Source organism: Propithecus coquereli, unplaced genomic scaffold (assembly GCF_000956105.1).
Source record: "Propithecus coquereli isolate 6110/MARCELLA unplaced genomic scaffold, Pcoq_1.0 Scaffold323, whole genome shotgun sequence".
In the NCBI taxonomy this organism is placed as follows: domain Eukaryota; kingdom Metazoa; phylum Chordata; class Mammalia; order Primates; family Indriidae; genus Propithecus; species Propithecus coquereli.
Window position 1 is genome coordinate 1,997,024 of NW_012148875.1, and position 22,612 is coordinate 2,019,635.

A 22,612-nucleotide genomic window follows, 5' to 3' on the forward strand; every position below is an offset into this window, starting at 1 on the left:
CCTGGCCAGGTCCCATGTTTTTAAGTGTAAAAGCTTATCTAGACAATTTCTGGTTTTGGTGACATAAAGAGATTACAGATCTTCTCTATAAAAACAAAAAACTCAACAAAATTGTCAAAAACAATCTGCCACAACTCTGGAAATTGATAAAAGGCAGAAAAAATATTGACAAGTGTATGTTCTTCATAAACTGTTATTACTTTAGGTAAGAATAACAGGAGTTTATGGACTTCTTGCCCAGAGCTGTTCTCATTCTCTGTTCCTTTCTGCTAGTTTGAATGGCAAGAACTGTAGTTTTACCCCAGTGAGGCTGCCAGCAAAAGCTGTAGCTTTGCTGTCAGTGTGGATTTGATTTGGGCAAGGGATGAAACTTTGCAGTTTTGTCAACTTAAATGCCAAACCTGGTAGGAAATGAGTGGGGAAAACTGGTAACTTTGCTGGCCCAAGTTTGCGGTCCTGGTTGGAGGCAAGTGATAAGCCAACCATCAACTTAACAAGGAGATTTTGAAAAGGGGAGAGCCATGAAAGGGCTGAGCTAAATTCTCCATGTTTCCCTAGCTGACTAAAAGCTACACTCATGTGCAGGGGATACCCAAGACAGCCCAGCAAAAAGTGAAAGCCAAGGGATACTTGAGAACTGGCTGCAACATTCCGTACACTCCCTTCCACACACAAATGGGAGTAGATGAAGGTATTAGCCTTATAGGCTTACTGTGCTTGAGCACAACTTTGGCTGAAGTCATTTGCTTATCTCTAAGCTATACAGATAAAAGGTAACTGCTGAGAAGCCAAGCTGAAACATAAACTTAAGAATTGAAAAACTAGGAAACTGCACACCATAGTAAAGACATCTCAATTTAAGCAAGCTGATGTTAAAAAATAAGACCTTAGAAAAATAAAATAGAATCCAGAGTTGCTATATTATCTAAAGAGTCCAGGTTTCAACCAAAAATTATAAAGAAAAAACAGGAAATTGCAACCCATAGTCAGCAAAAATAACAATCAAACTGATTCTGAATGAGTCCAGATGTTGACTATAGTGAAGAATTCAGAGCAACTATTCTAAATATGTTCAAAGTATCAAAATATGACCTTGTCTCAATAAATAGGCAATCTCAGTGAAGAAATAGAAACTTCAAAAAAGAACCAAATATTCTAGGGTTGAAATAATGTATAATAACGAAAATAAAAAATTCTCTGGTGGGCTCAACAGTACATTTGAGTTGACAGAAGAGTCATTGAACTTGTTCATCAATAGAAATTATTTTATCAAAGAACAGAATGAAAATAGATTGAAGAAAAATCAACAGAGCCTGATATTTGTGGAACAATAGCAAACTCAATAATGTGTAATGGGCATTGTAGTGAGAAAGGAAAGAAAAAAATTGGCAGGAAAAATATTTGAAGAAATGACTGAAAAATTTCCAAATTTGATGAAAAATATTAACAGGTCCAAGAAGCTTAGTGAACTTCAAGAAAGTAAAAAATGAAAAAAGATCCACATCATAGTCAAACTGCTTAAGACCAAAGACAAATAGAAAAATCTTGAAAGCAGCAAGAGAAAAATATTTATCAACTATAGGAGAGCAATACATATAAAGTCTGATTTCTCATTAATAACAATGGAGGCCAACCCAAAATAACCAAAACAGTCCTAAAACAGAAAAACTAAGTTGAAAAATTAATGCTTCCTAATTGCAAAGCTTACTGCAAAGCTACAGTAATCAAGACAGTGTGATCTACAGAATTAATGCAATCCGCATCAAAATGCCAGCATCATTCTTTACAGATTTAGAAAAAATAATTCTATGCTTCGTATGGAACCAGAGAAGACCTCATATAGCCAAAGCAATCTTAAGCAAAAAGAACAAACTGGGAGGTATCAGTCTACCAGACTTCAAGCTGTACCACAAGGCTATAGTAACTTAAAACAGCATGGTACTGGCACAAGAATAGAGACATAGACCTTTGGAATAGGACGGAGAATCCAGAGGTGAAACCATCCACATATTGTCATCTAATCTTTGACAAAGCAGACAAAAATATACACTGGGGAAAAGAATCCCTTTTCAATAAATGGTGCTGGGAAAACTGGATCCCCACCTCTCACCTCTTACAAAAATCAATTGTAGATGGATAACAGACTTAAACCTAAGGCATGAAACCTTAAGAATCCTAGAAGAAAATGTAGGGAAGACTCTTTCAGACATTGGCCTAGGCAAAGAATTTATGAAGAAGACCCCCAAAGCAATCACAGCAGCTACAAAAATAAATAAATGAGACCTCATTAAATTAAAAAGCTTTTGGACAGCCAAGGAAAGTATCATTAGAATAGACAGCCTACAGAATGGGAGAAAATATTTGCTCTCTAAATATCTGATAAAGGGCTGATAATAAGAATCTATCTAGAACTCAAAAAAATCAACAAGAAAAAATCAACCCCATCAATAAATGGGTGAAGGATATGAACAGAAACTTTTCAAAAGAAGACAGAATAATGGCCAGCAAACATATAAAAAAAAAAAATGCTCAACATCTCTAATCATTAGGGAAATGCAAATCAAAACCACAATGAGATATCACCTAACTCCAGTAAGATTGGCCTGTATCAAAAAATCCCGAAGCAGCAAATGCTGGTGAGCATGTGGAGAGATAGGAATACTCTTACACTGCTGGTGGGACTGCAAATTAGTGCAACCTCTAAGAATTTGGAGATACTTCCAAGACCTAACGAGTAGAACTACCATTTGATCCAGCAATACCACTATTAGGCATCTATCCAGAGGAACAAAAGTCATTCTGTAATAAAGACATCTGCACTGAAATGTTGATGGCAGCACAATTCACAATTGCAAAGATGTGGAAACAACCCCAGTGCCCATCAATCCATTAGTGGATTAATAAAATATGGTATATATATATACAGTGGAATACTACTCAATTATAAGAAATGATGGTGATCTAGCACCTCTTATATTCTCCTGGATAGAGCTTGAGCCTATCCTCCAAAGTGAGGTACCACAAGAATGGAAGAATAGGCACTACATGTACTCGCCATCAAACTGGCACTGACTGATCAACACTAAGGTGCTCACACAGTAGTAATATGCTTTGGCAGTAGAGGGGTTGGGGGTGGGTAAGCTCACAACTGGACACGGTGAGCATTGTAGTGGGTCTCAAATCATGGTTGGGATGTGGCAAAGTCGTAACATGTAACCAAAATGTTTGTACCCCCATAATTTCCTGAAATAAAAAAAAGTGTGGTACTGGCATGAGGACAGACATAGAGATTAATGGAATATAATTGAGAGTACAGAAGTAAACACTGGCATTCTTAGATCTGATACCAAAAGCACAATCCATAAGAGGAAAAAAATAGGCTATTAAAATCGAAACTTTTGCTTTTCAAAAGTCATTATTAAGAAAGTAAAAAGACAGGCTACAACTGGAGGAAAATATTTCCAAATCTTACATATAAGGGATTTGTATCTAGAATATGCAAAGAACTCTTGCAGCTCAATAATAAAAAGACAAATGACCCAATTTTTTAAATAGCCCGAGGATGTGAATAGAGATTTCTCGAAAGAAAATATACAAATGGCCAATAAATAGGTGAAAAGATACTCAACAACATTAATCATTAGAGAAATGCAAATCAAACCCACAATGATATATCACTTCATATAGGAGATGGCTATAATCAAAAAGATTAACAATAACATGTTAGTAAGGATGTGGTGAAATTGGAATCCTTGTGTGTTGCTGGTGGGAATGTAAATGGTACATCTGCTTTGGAAAACAGTGTGACAGTTCCTCAAAAAATTGAACATATAATTACCATCTTGAAAACATGTCCACACAAAAACTTCTACATGAATATTAAGAGCAGCAGTGTTTATAATACACAAAAAATGCAAACAATCAAAATGTTTGTCATCTGATGAATGGATAAAATGTAGTATACATCCATACAATGGAATATTATTTGGCAATAAAAAGACTTAAGTACTAATGTATTCTGCAATATGGATGAACCTTGAAAATATGCTGAGTCAAAGAAGCTGGTCACAAAAGACCAAATATTGTATAATTTCATTTATACGAAATATGATATATTGATAGAATGGAATATTATAATTGAAAGGAGCCAGACACATAAACACCCTATATTGTATGGTTTCACTTAAGTGTAAAGTCCATAATAGGCAAATTCAAGAAAGAGCAGTGGTTTTCAAGTGCTAGGAGAGGAGAAAATCAGGAGTGACTGCTAATAAAGAGTTCTTTTTTGGGATGATGGTTGTACAACTTGGTGAATATACCAAAAACTGACGTGTACACTGTAAAAGGATATATTTTATGATGTGTGAATTATATCTTAACAAAGCTGTTACAAAGAAAAACAATGGAGGCCAGAAGGCAGTGGATGACAGGTCCAAAGTGCTAAAAGAGCAATCCCGGCAACCTAGAATTCTATATCCAGCAAAATACTCTTTCAGAAATAAAAGCAAAATAAAAATATTCCCAGGTTAATAAAACTTAAGAAAAATTTATTGTTGTATTGTTAGTAGTACTTCCCTAAAATGAATGTCAAAGTCCTTGAGACTTGGAATAAATTATACCAGAAGATAACAGACCCACAGGAAGGAATAATAAATACTGAAAATGTTAATTATGTGGATAAACATGATACCTGTGAATATATGGATAAGCACGTGCATGTTTATATATTTTATCTTTTAAAAAGTTGGTTAAAACAGTTTAACACTCTGAGTTTATAACATACATAGATGCAATATATATGACAAAGGGACTGGGTAAGAAATGGATCTATATCAGAACAAAATTGCTCTATTTTACCAGAATTAAGTCAATGTGAATCTGAAGTTGAATATGTATGGTAAAGAGATATATTGTAATTCCTAATGTAACCATGAAGAAAATAAATGAAAAACTATGGATAAAATATCAACAGAGGAATTAAAATGGTATAATAAAGCATTTTTTAAACTAGAAAGAAATAAAGAAGTAGAGAAATAAAATATGGAAAATAGTAAAATGACAGAGATAAAACCACCATATCGATGATTACATTAAATTTGAGTAGACAAACTACTCCAGTCAAAACGCACATTGTCAGGTTGGGTAAAAAAGCATGATCTAACTGTATGCTATCTATAAGAGGCACATTTTAATTTGAAGACAAAAGTAGATTGAAAATAAAGGGTGAAAAAAACATCATTCAAATAGTAACAATGAGAAAGTTGTTTGATATTAATATCAAATAAATATACTTTGAGCAATGTTACTAGAGACAAAACACTGTACAAGTAAGGAATGGAAGTGAACTTCCTCAACTTCATAAAGGGTGTCAATGAAAAACCTACCACTGACGTTATACTCAATGGCGAAAGACTGAATACTCCGTCCCTCACCCCAGATTGGGGAAGAAGGCAAGAATGCTCTCACCATTTGTATTCAACACTAGCCAGTGCGGCAAGACAAGAAAAGGAAGTAAAGGTACTCATACCAGAAAGAAAGAAGGAAAATTCTCTTTATTCCTAAATGATACAATGTTGTAGGGAAAGTGTTCTTTGGGATCTACCAAAAACCAAACTAGATCATATGTGAATTTAGCAAGGTCACGAGATGTAAGAACAATATAGAAAAAGCAATTGGATATCTATGTACTAGGAATGAATGCTCGAAAATTAAATTGAGAAAACCCTTTCATCACACAACAGCACCAAATGTGTTTATCTCACACACACACACACACATGCACAAATTAACAAAAGCACAATATTATGTATTGGAAATGAAACATTGCTGAGAGAAATTGGAGACCCAAATACTATCTTAATAGATTGAAAATCTCAATATTATTAGGATGTCACATCTCTCCAAATTAATCTATAGTTTCAGTGAAAAATTAAAATCCAGCAGGCTTTTGCATAGAAATTGCAAGCTGATTATGAAATTGATACGGAAATTCAAAGGACATAGAAGAGCCAAAACAATTCTGAAAAAGAACGAAGTTGGAAAGCTTAGCCTACTTAATTTAAAAACTTACTGTAAAGCCATAGTAATTAAGATAATATATTGATATGATAATAGACATTATAGATCAATGGAACAGAAATAAACCCACACACATGTGGTCAACTGATTTTGTACAAGGTACCAAAGTAGTTCAATGGGATAGAGAATAATCTTTTCAATAAATGGTGCGACATCCATGGGTAAAACAATTAACTTAGAACTTTATGTCAGTCATACACAAAAATTAAAGCAAAATGGACGTTAGATCTAACCGTGACAGCTAAATCTAAAAGTTTAAAATACTTACATTCTTAGGGAAAGACTGAATAGATACGACACCAAAAGCATAACCCATAAAGGAAAAAAATTGATCATTTGAATCAAAATTAAAAACTTTTCAAAATTCATCATAAATAAAATGAAAATATAAACCATAGCAGTGAGAAAAGACTTATAAATCATGTATTTGACAAAAGACTTGGATCCAGAATATGTTAAGAATTCTTATAACTCAAAAATAGGACAAATAATGCAAATTTTAAAAGTGGCACGTAATATATACGAGTGACTAATAAATACATAAAAGGTGTTCAACCTCATTAGCCATAAAGGAGAAGAAAATCAAACCACTGCACCCCCACTAAAATCCAAAAGACTGACCATACCAGGTGTTGAGGATATGGAAAAACTGGAACCCTCATGCATTACTGACAGGAATCTAAAATGGTACAACCACTTTAAAAAATAGTTTTGTGTTTTCTTAAGGTACCATGTGATCTGGCAATTCCACTGGTATCTGTTTAAGAGAAAAAAAACCTTAATGTCCACATAAAGACTCATGTGCATGTTTATAGCAGCATAATTCATGATAGCCAAAAACTGGAAATAATTCAAATGTTCATCACCTGATGAATGCATAGTATGTGTTATGTCTCTGCAATGGATTATTAATCAGCAATTAAAAATAACAAACTACTGATACATGAAACGACATGGATGAACTGAAAAGCATTATGTTAACTGGAAGGAGCCTGACACAACAAGAATACCTATTGTGTTAGCCAATTTATGTGAAATTTTTAGAAAAAGCAAAATTCTTATGAGACAGAAAGTAAACTCTTGGTTGCCTGGGGATAGGGCAAGGGCCAAGAATACTGACTGCAGGCGGGGCACAGTGGTACTTTTTAGAGGTGATGGATTTGTTTTACATCTGGACCGTGGTGTTATTTGCATACCTGTATAAATGTACTAAAAAACATCAAACTGTACACTTAACAGTGGATGAGTTTTATGGTATGTAAATTATACCTCAGTAAAGCTGGCTTTTTAAAAGTTCACCTGTATGTTCCCTTATAAAAAATGAAAATATATCAAAACAGTAAGGGTGATTATCTGTTATTTAGGGCTTACAGGTAATTTTTATTTCTTTCTGTATATTTTCTGTTTTCAAATTTTCTGTAATGAGTTTTATTACTCTTAATTAAAAATGTTAAAAAGAAAAAAAGAAAAATTGCTTTTTTAGGAGTGTTGGGAAGGAAATTTTTAGCTTCAAAAATAATTTTGAAAAAATTAGAATTCAAAAAGATTTTCATGAATTTTTTATTCAATTAAATTATTTTTGTTTAATTCAAACTAAAACAATATTAGGGCTGTTTACTTTTCACAAATCAAATTCTGCTTATTTCTATAATTAATTTTTTTCCCTCTCTAGTGTATGTCTGGCTCCTATCAAGAAGCTAAAACTTTGTTGAAATCCTACTTAAAGCAGCACGGCTATGGATCCTGGATTGTGAAATCTCCCTCTATAGAGCAATTTTGTATGTGAATTAGGCAATCCATTGTCATATTAAAAACCTTTTATTTTTTGGTGTGTTTTGACTAGTAAAAATGTTTTTAAAATATTGATGGTTTTCAACTTCAAAATCAGAATCTTGAAACAGGGTTCAGGGATTGCTGACAATTTGTAAATATTCCTGTCAATTTACATTGAAACATTAGGGTTTTTTACCATTACCCTTTATATAGTTTAAAAGATTACATTTTAAGTTTTTGCTTTAAAGCTATCCATACAGCTACAATATTCAACATTGTGTCCTGGTATCTCACTCAATTTTTTTATTAATAATTGTAAGCCAAGAATAAAAACAATAATTCTTATTCATTGACTAATTCAACAGGCGTTTGACTACCTAATATTTGCCAGTCACCATTCTAGGTGATAGTAAAAAAACAGTAATTAAAACATCATCTCTCATGTCAAAGGAGTTCATGAATGCAAACCGCACATATTAGTGCAGAAAAATATTAACCATGTTAAGGAATAGTCTGCATTAATGTGTGATTGTTCTGATTAATGGAGGATTATCATATATGCTTTAAATAAGTTTGCCTGTTTTCAACCGGCAAACTTATTTAGAGCATCTACCTGTACCAAATGTGATTTAATAGCTTATAATTTAGAGTAGTAGGGATTTCTAATTTATAGGTCAATAAAAGACTCTTTAGCTTTATGTCTATATTTGTTTATACAGTGATTAAATGACAAGGGAAGTTTAGATACTCTTGAGTTAGGATATATAAATGTAGTGAAATTGTGAGTTTGTCCCGTATTTTAGCTTTTTCAACCTGTTCCTTGGTTTTCAATCACAGATGTTGTGTTAAATATTAGTTCTCAGAGTTTGTCCCTCTTAGCTTGGATCTTTACTAAATTTGTGAGAGGAACTATTATAATCTCTGATGAGATTGATGTAAGGTGTTTTTTTGTGTGTCTATTCTGAAAGTATGGTAAAATTAAGTTGAACAGTGAAGTCATTCTGGAAAGTCATACTTACATATCTTTTGGTAGTCTAAACTTCCCTTATTAGATTGAATCATGTGAAGTTGCCATTTTTTGTAGATTAAAAAAGATTCAAATATGGGCAGTTTCATATGGATCAACATAAATACAAGTAAGTTTCATTTTAATCAAGTACATAATATGTATTATTTCTGCAACTTGTATTTTCTTGTTAAATATTTGTTAATCTTTTACAAGGCTGTTTCCTCTGATGGCAAATTTCTAGCCTTTATTTCTATTATTTTACTTCTCCCTGATAGTAAATTTGCCTTTGAAGATACAAGATCTTCCACCCTCTCTTGGCTTTTTCACATTCATGGGTATTAGCTGACCTTAAAAATATGGTAAAGTACCAAATGCTTTTTATTTGCTTCTGAAAGTGCTGCCTAATTAATAGAAGGCCTTGAGTTAGACATTGTCATGAGAATCAGTAAAAGACTATTTCTTTCCTCAAGAAATTTATAGGGAAGATCTTAAAGGGAAGATCAAACAAATATACCCAACTGTTTTACAGACAGAATCTAGTAAGTATCACATTTATTCAACATGTGGTCACTGAATGTCTCTGTGTACTGTGTGCACTCAATTATATGTGGTAGTTTGGTTTAGAGAAAGAAAAGATTAGATAGGGTATCAAGAGAGACTTTATAAAAGATAAAAGAGATGGCATTTAGTAGAAGGCAATCATTCAGTAGAAGGGTCAGGAAATGGAAGCCTAACATTGGTCTTTATAATTGTGACTGTTTAAATTATTTAATCTCTGTTAGCTCAGTTTTATTTTTGCAAGGATGACGTTAATACAAAGGTTTTCATTCTTTGTTCAGGGATGAAGGCTTGATGGAAAGGGCTCCTGGATGCCCTTCACTAAAAGCAGCTGTACTTTTTATCTCTTATGTATTGTTCTACAAGACAGTTTGAAGAAAAGCAAACTCAGACTTCTAAACTTCTAAAATTGTTCAAAAACCACTAAATTAGTTGTATCTATGTTTAAGTCCTCTTTTAGCTCTAAGGTTCTGTTATCTGAGGCAAGCATTGAAGGATGGGTAAAATTTGGTAGGTTGAAGTAGAGAATGTGTTCCAGTTGAAAATAATAAAGATTAGAAAATATTAATAGTATTTGAGGTGTAAGTATAGGACAGTGGATGGAAAAACTGAAAGTTCAGTCTAGCACATGTTTTCAATTTGGTAGACAGACAGAAGCCCTTGAAGGATTTTGTAGGGAATTGACATACATTAAAATACCATTCTGGAAGACCTTCTTTGTTTACTTATTACTATGGAAATCTTGAACATACAAATGTAGAGAGAATAATAAATGTAACCAGGTATCCACCTAACTTTAGTAACTATTAAAATGTGAGTAATCTTATTTCATGTATACCTCCCCAAGCTGATATTTGCTTTATGTTAAATGTTAAATTATGTTAAAGCAAATATCAGACATGTTATTTCATTTAAAAATACTTTGGTTTATGTATCTGTAAAAGATAAGGACTCTTTAATACACATACACACATACATATATGTGACCTGTTCCATTTCCCACCTGGGCGGGTTCATCCCTCCTTTGGCAACCTGATGGTCCCCGCTCTGGGAGGTCACTATATTAATGCTGAACATAGTGTGGACACCCATTCAGCATAGTGTACCGTGGAAGGTGAAGTAACTCCACCTTGTATGCTACTCTGCCATGTTAATTTCTGATTAACCTCTGTTCTGGAAATGCCATTAAGATTGCTACTTTACTATTACTATAAATCCTGCCCTTGGATCAAAACAACCTTGACCATAAATCCTGCCTTTAGATACATTTGCCTATCCCTGAGGAGGTCAACTTCAATTGTTCTACCATTCCTTCCCTGTAATATATAAGTTCTGGGTCTCAGGGATAATGGCACAGGGATCTGCTATCTCCTCCTGTCATGCCTGAGACTTGGCTTCTGTTCCTAAGGCCCTATAATGTATCTTTCTGAGAAATTGGATTTGTCAGCCTCTTCCTTCAGCTTCTCAGCTTCCTTGGGAAACCTACCCCTTATGGGGTTTGCAGAGACCCGCTTGTCATGAAACAGCACTAAGGCCCAGAACTCCTAGGCCCAAATAGTCCTCTTGCCTCAGCCTCCCAAGTAGCTGGGACCACAGGTGTGCCCCACCGTGCCCAGCCACGTATTTGTGTATAATCACAATTCAGTTCACTTTAAAGACTAATAATAACTTCTCTATTTCATAAGTGTTACGTATAGATTGTTGGAATCAGAATCAAAATTACATCTATATATTGGAATTTGTTAAGTGTCTGTTAATCTATAGATGTCCTCTTTTTTTCTTTTGATTTACTTACACAAAAAAGTCTTTTTTAAAAAGTTTCCCAGAATTTCAATTTTTGTCACCATGGTGTCATTTAATAGGTTCCTGTGTTCTCTGTATTTCCTGAAACCAGTAGTTAAATAAATCTAAAGGCTTTCAAATTCAGGTTCAGTTTTTATGCAAGAATACTTCATAGGCAGTATTGTATTCTTTCATCAAAAGACACAATGTCTGGGTTGTCTTTTTGTGATGTTAGTTGCCATTGATGATCTTTGCCTACATTCATTATTTTATTAGGAGTTGGAAGAAATACTTAAATTCTCTCTTTAGCTGGAATGTTTCTATGAAGAAATATCTCCTCATAAATTATTTAATTACCTGGAGTATAATTGATACAGAAAAGGCTGGAGTGTTTTTCTTTCTTCACATTTTGAAATAATTTAGTTGGTTCTTTGTCATCCTTTAAAGTTGACTTTTCCCCCTAGTGTCATGAATTCATGGATTTGAACATATTTCAATCTGTTACAATCAGTATTCATATTGATGTCCAAATTATTCTACCTTTGGTTACTAGGAGCCTTTTATAAAAATCTTTCAGCATTTTTCTCATAATTGATGTTTCTTATGCTATTTTAAGTAATATTATTTTTATATATTTTATTTTCTATTTATTTGTTGCTGACTTTTTTTTATGTTGGTCCTCTAGCCAGTGACCTTGCTAAATCAATTTGAATAGTTTCTCTGTAGAGCCTTTTAGATATTCTTCATACATAGTTATATGTGAATGACAGATTTGTTCTGTCCCAATCTTTATCTTCTAATTTTTTTTTCTTTCTTTTTTGTACTGGCTATGACTTCCCAGTACAATGTGAATAGAAGTAGTAAGTGGTGTCTTTGCCGTATGTGGAACCCTTCTCATGTTTTTGTCTAGGTCTTTTGAACATGATCTGAAATAGTCTTAGCTTCTTTACTTTCTGTTATGATAGAATGTTTCTGCCTCATCTTAAGCATTTTTTAACCCCAGACTTGGAATCAGCTATTTGTCTAAAGAGCTGCTTTTTCATGGAAAACGGTGTTTAGAAACCATAATTTGGAAGCTAAGAGTACCTATCAATACTGTGTTTGTTCTTTTTTCCTAAGGTCTTTCTTTCCAGAGAATAGAGCTTAGAAATACGCATATTAAGATAAATTAGTATATTTTGTTCATAGTGATGCTTTTATTTCAAATTCAGGTCAACAGGGTTTTTAGTTAACCTTTTCAATCTTAGATCTATGTCTCCTATCCCCTCACCAAAATCCCAAATTCCTATTGATATGAATGTAATTTCTCATTTACTTTTTTCCATAGCATATACAGCATTCTCAGAATAACGATACCTTCAGTACCATCAGTAATATGATTACTAAAATCAATTGAAATTTGTTTTTGTCTTTGGGATATTTTCTACCAGATATATACAATCAAATTAATGTGTTTTTCTGTGTGGTTACGCCTGCAACTCAAGACACAGTTCAGATTGTTTATATAATTTGATTTTCAGTAGTTAAAATTTTGAGGTTTTAAAATTGCTACATAAAAATATGACAGAGCTCTAATACTTGGTATATGCAGAAAAGTCTAACCTTTATCACTATTTCTTCAATCTAAGAGTGTGTGCATGCTTTTACTCTCTTCTCTCTCTATATGTATGTATATGTATTTACACACATATATCTACATAGATGTATATAAAACTTTTTACTTTTCATTAATTTTTTTTAACTACATATACAAATATATACACACAAACGTACATATGAATGGACATTTGGGTTGTTATAGAGACTCTAAGGAAATGTGATGCATTACTGAAATGGCTGAAGCCAAAATGGGGGAAATATATATACCAAGAGTAAAGAGAAGAATTGAGTGGAAGTAAAGCAATTTCATTGAGTAAGGGGCAGATTGTGTTCAGGGTATTTTCAAAGTTTGAGTTTTTAGAGATTTATCCTTGGTCTGTATTTTATCATGCTCCCCCCCTCCTCATCCCCAGTCTAACTCAGTTATTAGCAAAAGTAGAGCAATAGTTAAAACAGGCAGAAATGATAGCTTATGAATGGAGATCGATAATGTTAAATCTCTTTACCCTTCGAGAGGTCTCTGTGGGGCCTGGGTCAGCTGGAGCCCTGGACAGTCGAATCTGGCCTCGGACAGGGAATAGGGAAACTGCAAGGGATGGCACAAGTACCCTGGAGTTGGTAGCAACAGAAACGTCATCATCCCTAGGCTTGAAGGGAGAAATGGAAGGAAAGATTACCAGAACTCAGAAGGAAAAGATATCCAGAGTGCCACCTTGAGAATCTGTTCTTTGGTTGAGAGGCACAACCATCCAGCAGCTGCTCCACAAGGAGGGAGTCAGGGGAATCTCTTATGTCCTTCAGAGCTCCTGCAAGGGCTCCCCAGTGGCAAAGCCTAATGGAAAGCCAGAAAGGAGGAAAGGATTTGAATATAACCCATACATGTAAGGCTCCTGAGGGCAGAGAGCAAGGTGTAAGCTGTTGGAGAATGGGTAGAGAAGCACACCAGTTCTATGAGGAGTTTCCAGAATGTCTGTATTTGGCATTTTATTTAAGGAGAAGGAAAATATTAAAATCTCCTTACATTTAAGAAGAAAAAAAATTGTATAATCTGCTAAGAGACCAGAACTAAAGATCTAATCAGCTCTTGAAAGGTGAAAACAAGGGCTTTGAGATGCCCACGGCTTTGTTCTACATACTTTCATGGGAAGAGTGACTTTTATAAGCATCTTAGCCATTGTAGAGTTCATATGAACTCACTTGAGTAATTCAGAAATATTTTAGTGCTCTGTGCTGTTCACAAAATAACAAATATATGGGCTTGTTTATATTTATTAACTTTATTAAATAGTTTTATTAACCAATCTGCATGTACATTATATTTAACAATTCAATATAATAATAAATACTTTTGGATAAATAAGTGAAACCATTTTAGAGCCCCTAGGGCTTACAAAAAGAATCTTAAAAGATCCATATTTATAATCTTAAGACTAAGAATAGTAGTTATAAAAGGTAGCAAACCATACATTCAAAAATAAATAAATTTTTTAAATATTTAAATAAATAGGAAGCCTAAGATGTTTTAAATGGGAAGCACTTAATTATCGAGTCAGTGTTGAGATGATGCTTTGACAAAAGGTAATCCATCTGTTCAGAAATTCTGTAATGGTTGCTGTCTCATCATCTTCACACGTGAATGTTTCAGATCCCTATAAAAGAAAAATTTTGATTTGTTTAGAGTAGTTTACCATATATAATTATTCTCAATTGAAGTCTTACAGGCTTATGGCCTTTATTTTCAAGATTGTTAAACATATTATTCACGTTTTCTTGAAATGATCAAAATGATGTGCCAAAATTATATATTTTGTTATGATACCAAGCGATAGTAACATATAAGCTGAAATTTTCCTCATTTGTTAATTCTGTCAATGAATACAAATTTTTTCCCTGAATTGGATGCAAATAAACATAAAAACAGTTCTAGACAAATATTTTATTTGAAATAAAATTGACCTCTTTTCCTCTGGGTATGTATCTATACATAGCTTAACTGTATGAAGTGATATGCACATTATGCTTTCTTCATTTCTAAATCTTGATTAAGAGTCTCTTATTATTCTACTTAAATGAATCTCCTCATATTTTCCCCAAAGCAAGATAGAACCAGCCCAGAGTAAGTTAGGACAAGTTTCTGTTTGGGGAAAATTTGATGTGAAGAACATCTTCATAAATATTTATACCTACCCCTACCCCACCCTAGTATCAATGCAGGTGAGCTTGCTAACTTTTAAAAGTCTAAACATTAGAAGTTTTGTTCTGTGGACTGACTTATTGGAAATTAGCCACCTCTGCCGAAAGAAGCTCTTTCAGCTCTGCCTCTAGCTGACAAGCTAAGAAGGAAATATTTTGATAAATAGTGAGATACAAGGGAGGGCTTTTTCAAATTTGAAGTAATTTCTACCCTGGGAACAAAAAACAAGCAAAATGGAATATTCCCTTTAAATAAACTATTGTAGTATTATATGCCCTCTTAAACATAATTGTTTAAATGTTGTAATCTCTTGGGATTAAATATTAAAAGTATCTGGATTTTGAAACACAATTTTCTGATTTTCACATAATTTTATCTGAAATTTGTATCAAGGATTTATAGTGAGTTTTCTGATGTTAATGATTTCAGAGCAAACCTCTTGACATAGTTAAGGAACTGAATCTATCAATGTCTAGATGTGATCTCGATATATTTTTTTTTAACAAAAATAGAACAGTCCACTAATAAAATTACTCTTATTTGGAAACAACTAGAGTTACATACTTTTAGAAACTTGGTTCTACTATTGTAATTAAAATTATGCTGCTTAATATTTAGGATACCTATTAACTCATGAATTTTGTCTTTGGCAGATGGGGTGAGAAACGAGAGCTGTGAAGCTCTTTCATATCACCTGAGTCCCTTGTATATTTTATCCTCTGATGCATTTAAAAATATTTAAGGTCCTGAAAGTGGTCATTGCCTTTAAATAAGGAGTTGATTGTCTAGTCATCCGGCCATTTTAATGGCTACCATTTGCTGAGAGAAATCTCTTATGGTTAGTCCTTCTATCAAATGATAGGGAAACATCATTTGAAAAGCCCTCCAGAAAATCAGTATTGGCTATTATAGTAAATGATCTGAAGGAATTGAAAGATATATAATGAAATCTGTTTCATATGAAATTCAGTTCAGTGCCTTGTCCCTGAGTGGATGGTTTAGCTTATACTTCCCAACTCCACGATGTATCATCTAAAACTAGAAATGATTCATGTTCACAGTGTACCTAAAATGTTGGCTAATTAAATGCATGAGTACTTCACAATACAAAAAAGTTATACCACTCTAAAATGCAGTACTTTCCCCCTTCTATTTATTTTATTTACAGGACAGCAAATAAAATAATGCCTTACCTTTAGTTCCAGAACCGTTACATTGATATTGCCAATTAATTCCCTGGTATCTCTCAAGTGAAAGTTTTTGCTTTCGGCTAAATTTAGCACTTTCTCCAGAGCTTCGAGTTCGTCTTCTAGACACTGAAGATGTTTCAATTCTGTGGCCTAGAATAATAATAATTATCAGATCAGTTTATACTAAAGGTCAGAATCAGAAATTAATCTCAAATTTATTAAGAGTAGCAGTGTATAGTTTTTACCATTCTCCCTGTTCTCAGTATTGCTGTAAAGATGGATCAATAGTTTACATTTTAAAATTGGAAAAAACTGGGGCCAAAGTACCTATGGATAGCATTAACTATTAATTAACAACAAATGAGTCATTAGTTTCAGCTTAATTTGGTTTTGCAAAAAGTCAATATATCTGCATCTAAATGCAAATTACAGATGCAGACTGATTACTTTTCCAGTCTGCTTAGAAATCATTAGAATCAAAGCAGTTAGAATATGGAAATGTAAGAATCACATTCTATGATTCTAATATTTGATAATCTAAGAGTTGAGAATCACAGAATGTTAAGGGACAGAAGGAGCTCTTGGATGCCCTCTATCACAATCCCAACATTTTACAGATTAAGTAGTTGTGATCCTGCAGTAACTACTCTTCATTATAACCTGGAGCAAGACACATTTAACTGCATCTTAAATGTTTACTTTTCTACAATAGCTACATTAAGATGCATTTTTAAAAAATTATTTTTCCCAACCAAATAAAAAGTCACAATATTTGAAGGATTTTTGGACAGACCTCCTAACATATATGTGTGTGTGTGTATATATATGTGTATATATATGTATATCTGTATAATATTTCTATGGTACATTATAATTTCAAAGTGTTTTCTCCTAAATAAGCCCATTTAAGTCTCACAGCCACTTTTTGAGGTAAAGAATTGCAGTACTGTTATCTCCATTTTACAAATAAGGAAACTAAATCTCAGAATTTGTGTCTTCCCCAATGCCACATAAGTAAGTATAGCCAGGATTAAATTTCAATTTTTTTTTCATTATAGCATTAGCGCAGCATCCTTTGGATTACATGTTTTTATTAATTTCCACAATGTTTTGTAAACAGAATGGTGGTTAAATGAACAAATGAATGGAGTTTATCACATTACTTTTGGTTTCAAATAGAGTTTGAGTTGTCATTTAGAAACTTAGATTTCAAAGAACTCAACCACTCCTAAATTGTGCACATAATCTCATATTATCTTTCTAACAATCATTAGAGGGAAATGTAGGACTAGACAACACATATCTCCTGATATGTCCATCTACTGCCCTTTCAATTCACTACTACAATTTCTACAAGTTTAGGGCTTAAATATTAGGCATGAGCAAATTGGAGCTATTTCCTTCAGAAAACAGAGTCTGGGTACCAAAGTTTTGCCCATGCTCTGTTAACTGGCACAACTACTAGGAAACTTTATATCCCTATTGTAGCCTAGGACCTTGGATGGTCTATGCTTATGCTCTCTCTGAATCCCAAAGTAACCAAATGAAAATTTTAATCTTGGAAACAAACTCTAGTTCTATTGGGAAGAAGGCATGTAAGTCCAAAATTTTACTTTATATTTCCCAGAGAGAATTTTGTCTTTAATATCACTAATAATAGTTAATGTTTATATGGTGTTTACCATATGCCAGACACTATTCTGCATGCCTTACATTTGTTCATTAATCCTTATAAAACTATATTAAGTATATACAATTATTATTCATTGTATATGAATAACAATTGTATATACTTGTATATACAAAGATTAGGTAATTTCTCCAAGGTCACAAAAGCTAGGACATGTTACAGCTGGGATTTCACTTCAAATAATCTGGCCCCAGAGTCTATGCTATTAATTACTGTGCTATGTTGCTTCTTAAAGACAGACTCTTAGGAATCTTTTCTAAAACAATAAAAGATTTTTAAGTGGGCTCCTATGAAATCAATTTTGATATTTTACATGCTAAAATGATACAATTAAATATCTCAAGTTTTACATTTTTAAATAGTAAATCAGCATCATTTTCTTTTAAAATGTTCCAGCAATACAGTAAGAATATTACTCTTGTGTTTTTTTCCCGCTCCCTCTCCCCTAACACACAAGTACATATAAAAAAAAATAAGCAAAACCGTTTTAACAGAAGCCTCATTGTCAAACTTTGGTTTTTAAAAAATGTATATTAAAGTTACTCATTTTTCTCAGATGAGGTGCCATTAATCCAATCAGTGTTCAAATTTTCGTATTACTTTGAATTTTACTAAAACATAAGTCGAACATAGAAAATTGTACTTACCTTCTTGGGCACGTAAAATTTAAACGTGAGCATCCTGGAGAGTTTGGGATTCTTGTAATTCTGAGAAAGCATAACACATTGTTATTAACAAAATACAGCTAGAAAATTAAATGTAATAATTTTAGTAAGAAAGGCAATATACTTACATTAACTCTATTCAAAGCCATCTGTAAATCCAGCAGTAATTGCTCCAGTTGTTGCCGCGTTTCCTTTGTAGAGCTTGAAGTAGGTGCACTGTTCGTGACGAGGGCAAGAGTTAGTGCAATGCAAGACAAGAGTAGCATCTTGTACATTGTGGCAGAAGTTGAGGTTACTGTGAGTAGTGATTAGAGAGAGTGATAGGAAGCTCTTGAACAGAGAAGCAATTTATACTGTTAATTCTGGAAAAATATTATGGGGGTGTAAAAAATGTTTTACATATTACACATATTTTCAAAGACTCTACCTGTCTGAAAAAACATTACCTTTATTTTTCCTCTTTTGATGACTCTTTGGAATTTCTTTAAACCCCCATAAACTGACTGAATGGATGTAGGTGAAATCCCTCTTGGTTACATTAGCCCACACTTAGGTAAAGTTTTAATTCATGCAACACCTTCTGTATGAAACAATTTTTCCTCCTTTCTTTAAGGGGGTGGGGATACAAAAGTAAGTCATGAAAATTTTCTCTTTGTCATAAAACTATGCTGAACATGTGAGCAGTATGTTGTGGTGGACAAGAGCAAGAGTAAATAGACAAAAAGAATAAACTTTTAGATTTGTTGATTAAACAGGAAGAATATTGGTTTCCTGTTTCAGGATGGTTTTACCTTTTATCTACACAATGAGCTAATTGCATACAAGATGATAGATTGCTTCTTACACAATCAGCTAGAGAAATACTAAGATTAGAATACATAAACACTTATTGAGCTTGAGATACCATTTTATACCGTTTTAATTTTAACATCTTCTAGTATCTGCTTAAATCTTTTAATGTCTACTGTGCTTTTTTAGAAGAGTATGATGTTTAACAAATACTCAGAAAAGATTTGCATTCAAGGACACTGAAGCTAGTTTTATAATAGACTTTATGTGTGTCATATGTAAACCAATCCGTGTTTCTAGTTTTTATGTTTTTACCTCTTTAATATATTTAGATTTATTCTCTAAAGCACCTGGGACACTGAGTGTAACAATAATAGTTATGAAATATGATCAGATCAATTTTTTTTAGTTGGTAGACTGGACAGGATACGTAGGATATGTGTTCATTCATCCTCAGTATAATGCAAAAACTGGCTGAATGATAGTATGTATAGGTATATACTTCTAATTTAACCTGGGGAGAATTAAAAGATCCTTTCTCAAAGAGATTGTTTGTAATGCTTCCATTTTACTGCCTTATTCATTTCTTGTCTAGTCTTTAAACAGATATTTGTCTAACACTATAATGTCCTTAGATACATAGAAAAGGAGGAAAGGGAACAGTGTACCGACATACGCTCGGTTTAATTTTAGCCTTACAACAAACGTGTGAAGTGATGGTTTTTATTTTGCAGATTAAAAAACTGAGGCTCAGAATTTTTTGTTCTAGGTCACTCAGCCCTTACTGCCAGTAAGGGACAGAGCAAGGATTTGAAAAGAGAGTATTGTCTCTCCAGAAATCCACACTTAGCATTTGTATTCCTTTTCAAAGAACCTGATGTGCAATAGGAAAGATATGTACATAGACAATTGTAATCCTAGGTAAAAGTTGATTGCTGCCTCAAGAGAGGTGGATGTAAAGTATTTTGAAGAAAGAACAATTAAACTGGATTATGACAATGAGGAGGGTGCATAGGAAGGGTTAAGTATTCTTAGGAACACGAAATTATAATCTCTTACAAAGAACAGAGAAAAATGGTTCAGTAATACCTATCTATAGATTAGGTAATATTCTAGAGACTATAAAGCATCTTCATAAAATTTAAAAATAAGGATTATAGTTACTCAGGTAGAAAAATATGAAGAAAAAGCCAGATTAGGGACAAATATTGTGATCTTTTCTTTTTGTTACTGAAAAATGCCAAATGGCTCTCTGTAACTTTCAAATCAAAATCGCAATGTTAGCATTGTTTTAAGGGGAAGGCTATTTGGTGGTCTGTGTATCATTTATTTAGTACAATTAAACTATGCTTCTCTAAAGACTTTCATTGTCTAATCCCAGCATCATCAGCTCAGGCCTTTACCCTTCCAGAATGGAAGAATTCAGGCCCACACATTTTCCTGTGTGAGGGCTTTTCCAATGAGGCCTTTGATGTTCTCACAGTCTTGATATTTATATTTCTCTGGCTATTTCCATTAGAGAATGGGGCAATATATGGCTACATTTTGGGACCCTGTAGAAAATTGATGGGCCCCTAGATTATCCCTATTATTTCATAATAGGCACCATTAGAGAAATTGACTTTTTAATTTTTTCCTTGAAATGCTTGGGGAGAAAGCTGTCATATGCTGTGGCATACTTTCGCTTTCTAACATGTCTGACGTATCAGCTGGCTTTTCTGGCTACAGTGGTGGTAAAGTCAGTAGCAGATAGCTAACTACCTTGTGTGTCACACCCTGTGCCTCTCCTTTTACTATGCAGAATTGTACTATTCAACAAGAAGCTGTTTTAGGTGCTTAACATTGTTTATGACTCAGCCTCTTGGTAGCTGAAGTTCTTTAAAAAGGGCAGCCCCTGCCTAGCAAAGAGGTTGGTCACTATTTTGTACATATTATCCATCTATGAAAACTGACTTTAAAGGATTCTGCCTTCCACAAAAATTTCTTCTTTCTCACCCTCTTTCATAGGTTTTTAAAACGTTAGTTTGGTCTGGAGTTTTATGCCTATATTAATGCACCTCTTGTCAGTTTCCCTAACAGCCTCTTGGCTTTTCAAGATTCAGTTCTCTTTCTTTGAAAATAGGAACATATTGTTGGATGGCCTTCATACCATCCAGAGAGAACTCATCTAGGAGCTCTGTGTTTCCTATGAAAATCTCAATTACCTCGGGCATAGGTTGGTGCCCAGTCTTTATCAGACCTGTGGTCTTCCAAAACATGATACCACTTCTGTAAATCCATTCATGATCACAGTTAAGTCCCTGTTGTGTGTGCTCTTCTTCTATGGGGTAGATTTTAATAATGCGTATAGCCTTTTAGGAAGGAAGAATTATTTCCTTGGTACTTTTAATTTTGCAGGTGTTTTCGAATTCCTTGTCTCATTGACATTTTACTGATAAGAAATTTGATATCTGCAGAGGTTAAGTGATTCACTCAAGATAATATTCTTAATTAGTGGTAAAGTTGGACCAAAACCTCAAAGCATTCCTGGCCCACCATGATCTCATCTATTTCCAGTGTAAAATAGTCATGCCAAATTCTAGACCCATTAGCCTACATAGAGTAGGCGGAAGTAAATTGTGCCTGCTACTCCATCTCACTTCACTCTATCAGTGATAGCTGATGAACCAGGCAAGGAAGGCATCATCGAACTTCACCTAAACAATACCTTGTCTGAGCAGCTTTGGGATTTCTAGGAACTTGGAACAGCTGAATTCATACAGCAGCTACGAAAGCTGTGTTTTGCTCATGTTTTTGAATCTCTTTCTGGAGGCTTTTTGAAAGTCTTATTTAAGAAATATATTTCATAAGGCTGTATCTGCCATAGATGGTGATTCCTCTGATGGATCTGGGCAAAGTAAATTGAAAACCTGCTGGAAAAGATTCACCATTATAGATGCCAATAAGAACATTTGTGATTATTGGGAGGACGTCAATATATCAACATTAGTAGGAATTTGGAAGAAGTTGATTCCAATTCCCATGAATGAAGGGGATCAAGACTTCAGTGGAGGAAGCAACTGCAGATGGGGTGGAAATAGCAAGAGAACTAGAATTAGAAGTGGAGACTGAATTGCTGTAATCTTAAGCTAAAACTTGAATGGATAAGGAGCTACTTTCTATGGATGAGCAAAGGAAGTGGTTTTTTGAGATGGAATCTACTCCTGGTGAAGATCCTGTGAACGTTGCTGAAATGACAACAGAAGATTTAGGATATTCCATAACCTTAGTTGATAAAGCAGCAGC

The 22,612-nt window shown here is 33.7% G+C and overlaps 2 protein-coding genes across 2 annotated transcripts in view; one reads left to right on the top strand and one right to left on the bottom strand.

Annotated features, from left to right (window-relative positions):
- The window catches only part of ADAD1 (adenosine deaminase domain containing 1 (testis-specific)), a 79,131-nt gene extending 71,267 nt beyond the window's left edge, over window positions 1–7,864 (top strand). The window contains exons 9-10 of the mRNA XM_012650400.1: window positions 7,373–7,379; window positions 7,751–7,864. Of these exons, the coding sequence (XP_012505854.1) occupies window positions 7,373–7,379; window positions 7,751–7,864 (121 nt within the window). The remainder of the gene's footprint in view (window positions 1–7,372; window positions 7,380–7,750) is intronic.
- A 6,196-nt stretch (window positions 7,865–14,060) lies between these two features.
- Window positions 14,061–19,095, bottom strand: IL2 (interleukin 2). The gene is made up of 4 exons (XM_012650406.1): window positions 18,667–19,095; window positions 18,521–18,580; window positions 16,187–16,333; window positions 14,061–14,448 (listed from the first exon to the last, which is right to left on the bottom strand). The coding sequence occupies exons 1-4, from the start codon at window positions 18,811–18,813 to the stop codon at window positions 14,341–14,343; spliced, it is 462 nt and encodes a 153-aa protein (XP_012505860.1). The 5' UTR covers window positions 18,814–19,095; the 3' UTR covers window positions 14,061–14,340.
- Between the last annotated feature and the right edge of the window lie 3,517 nt (window positions 19,096–22,612).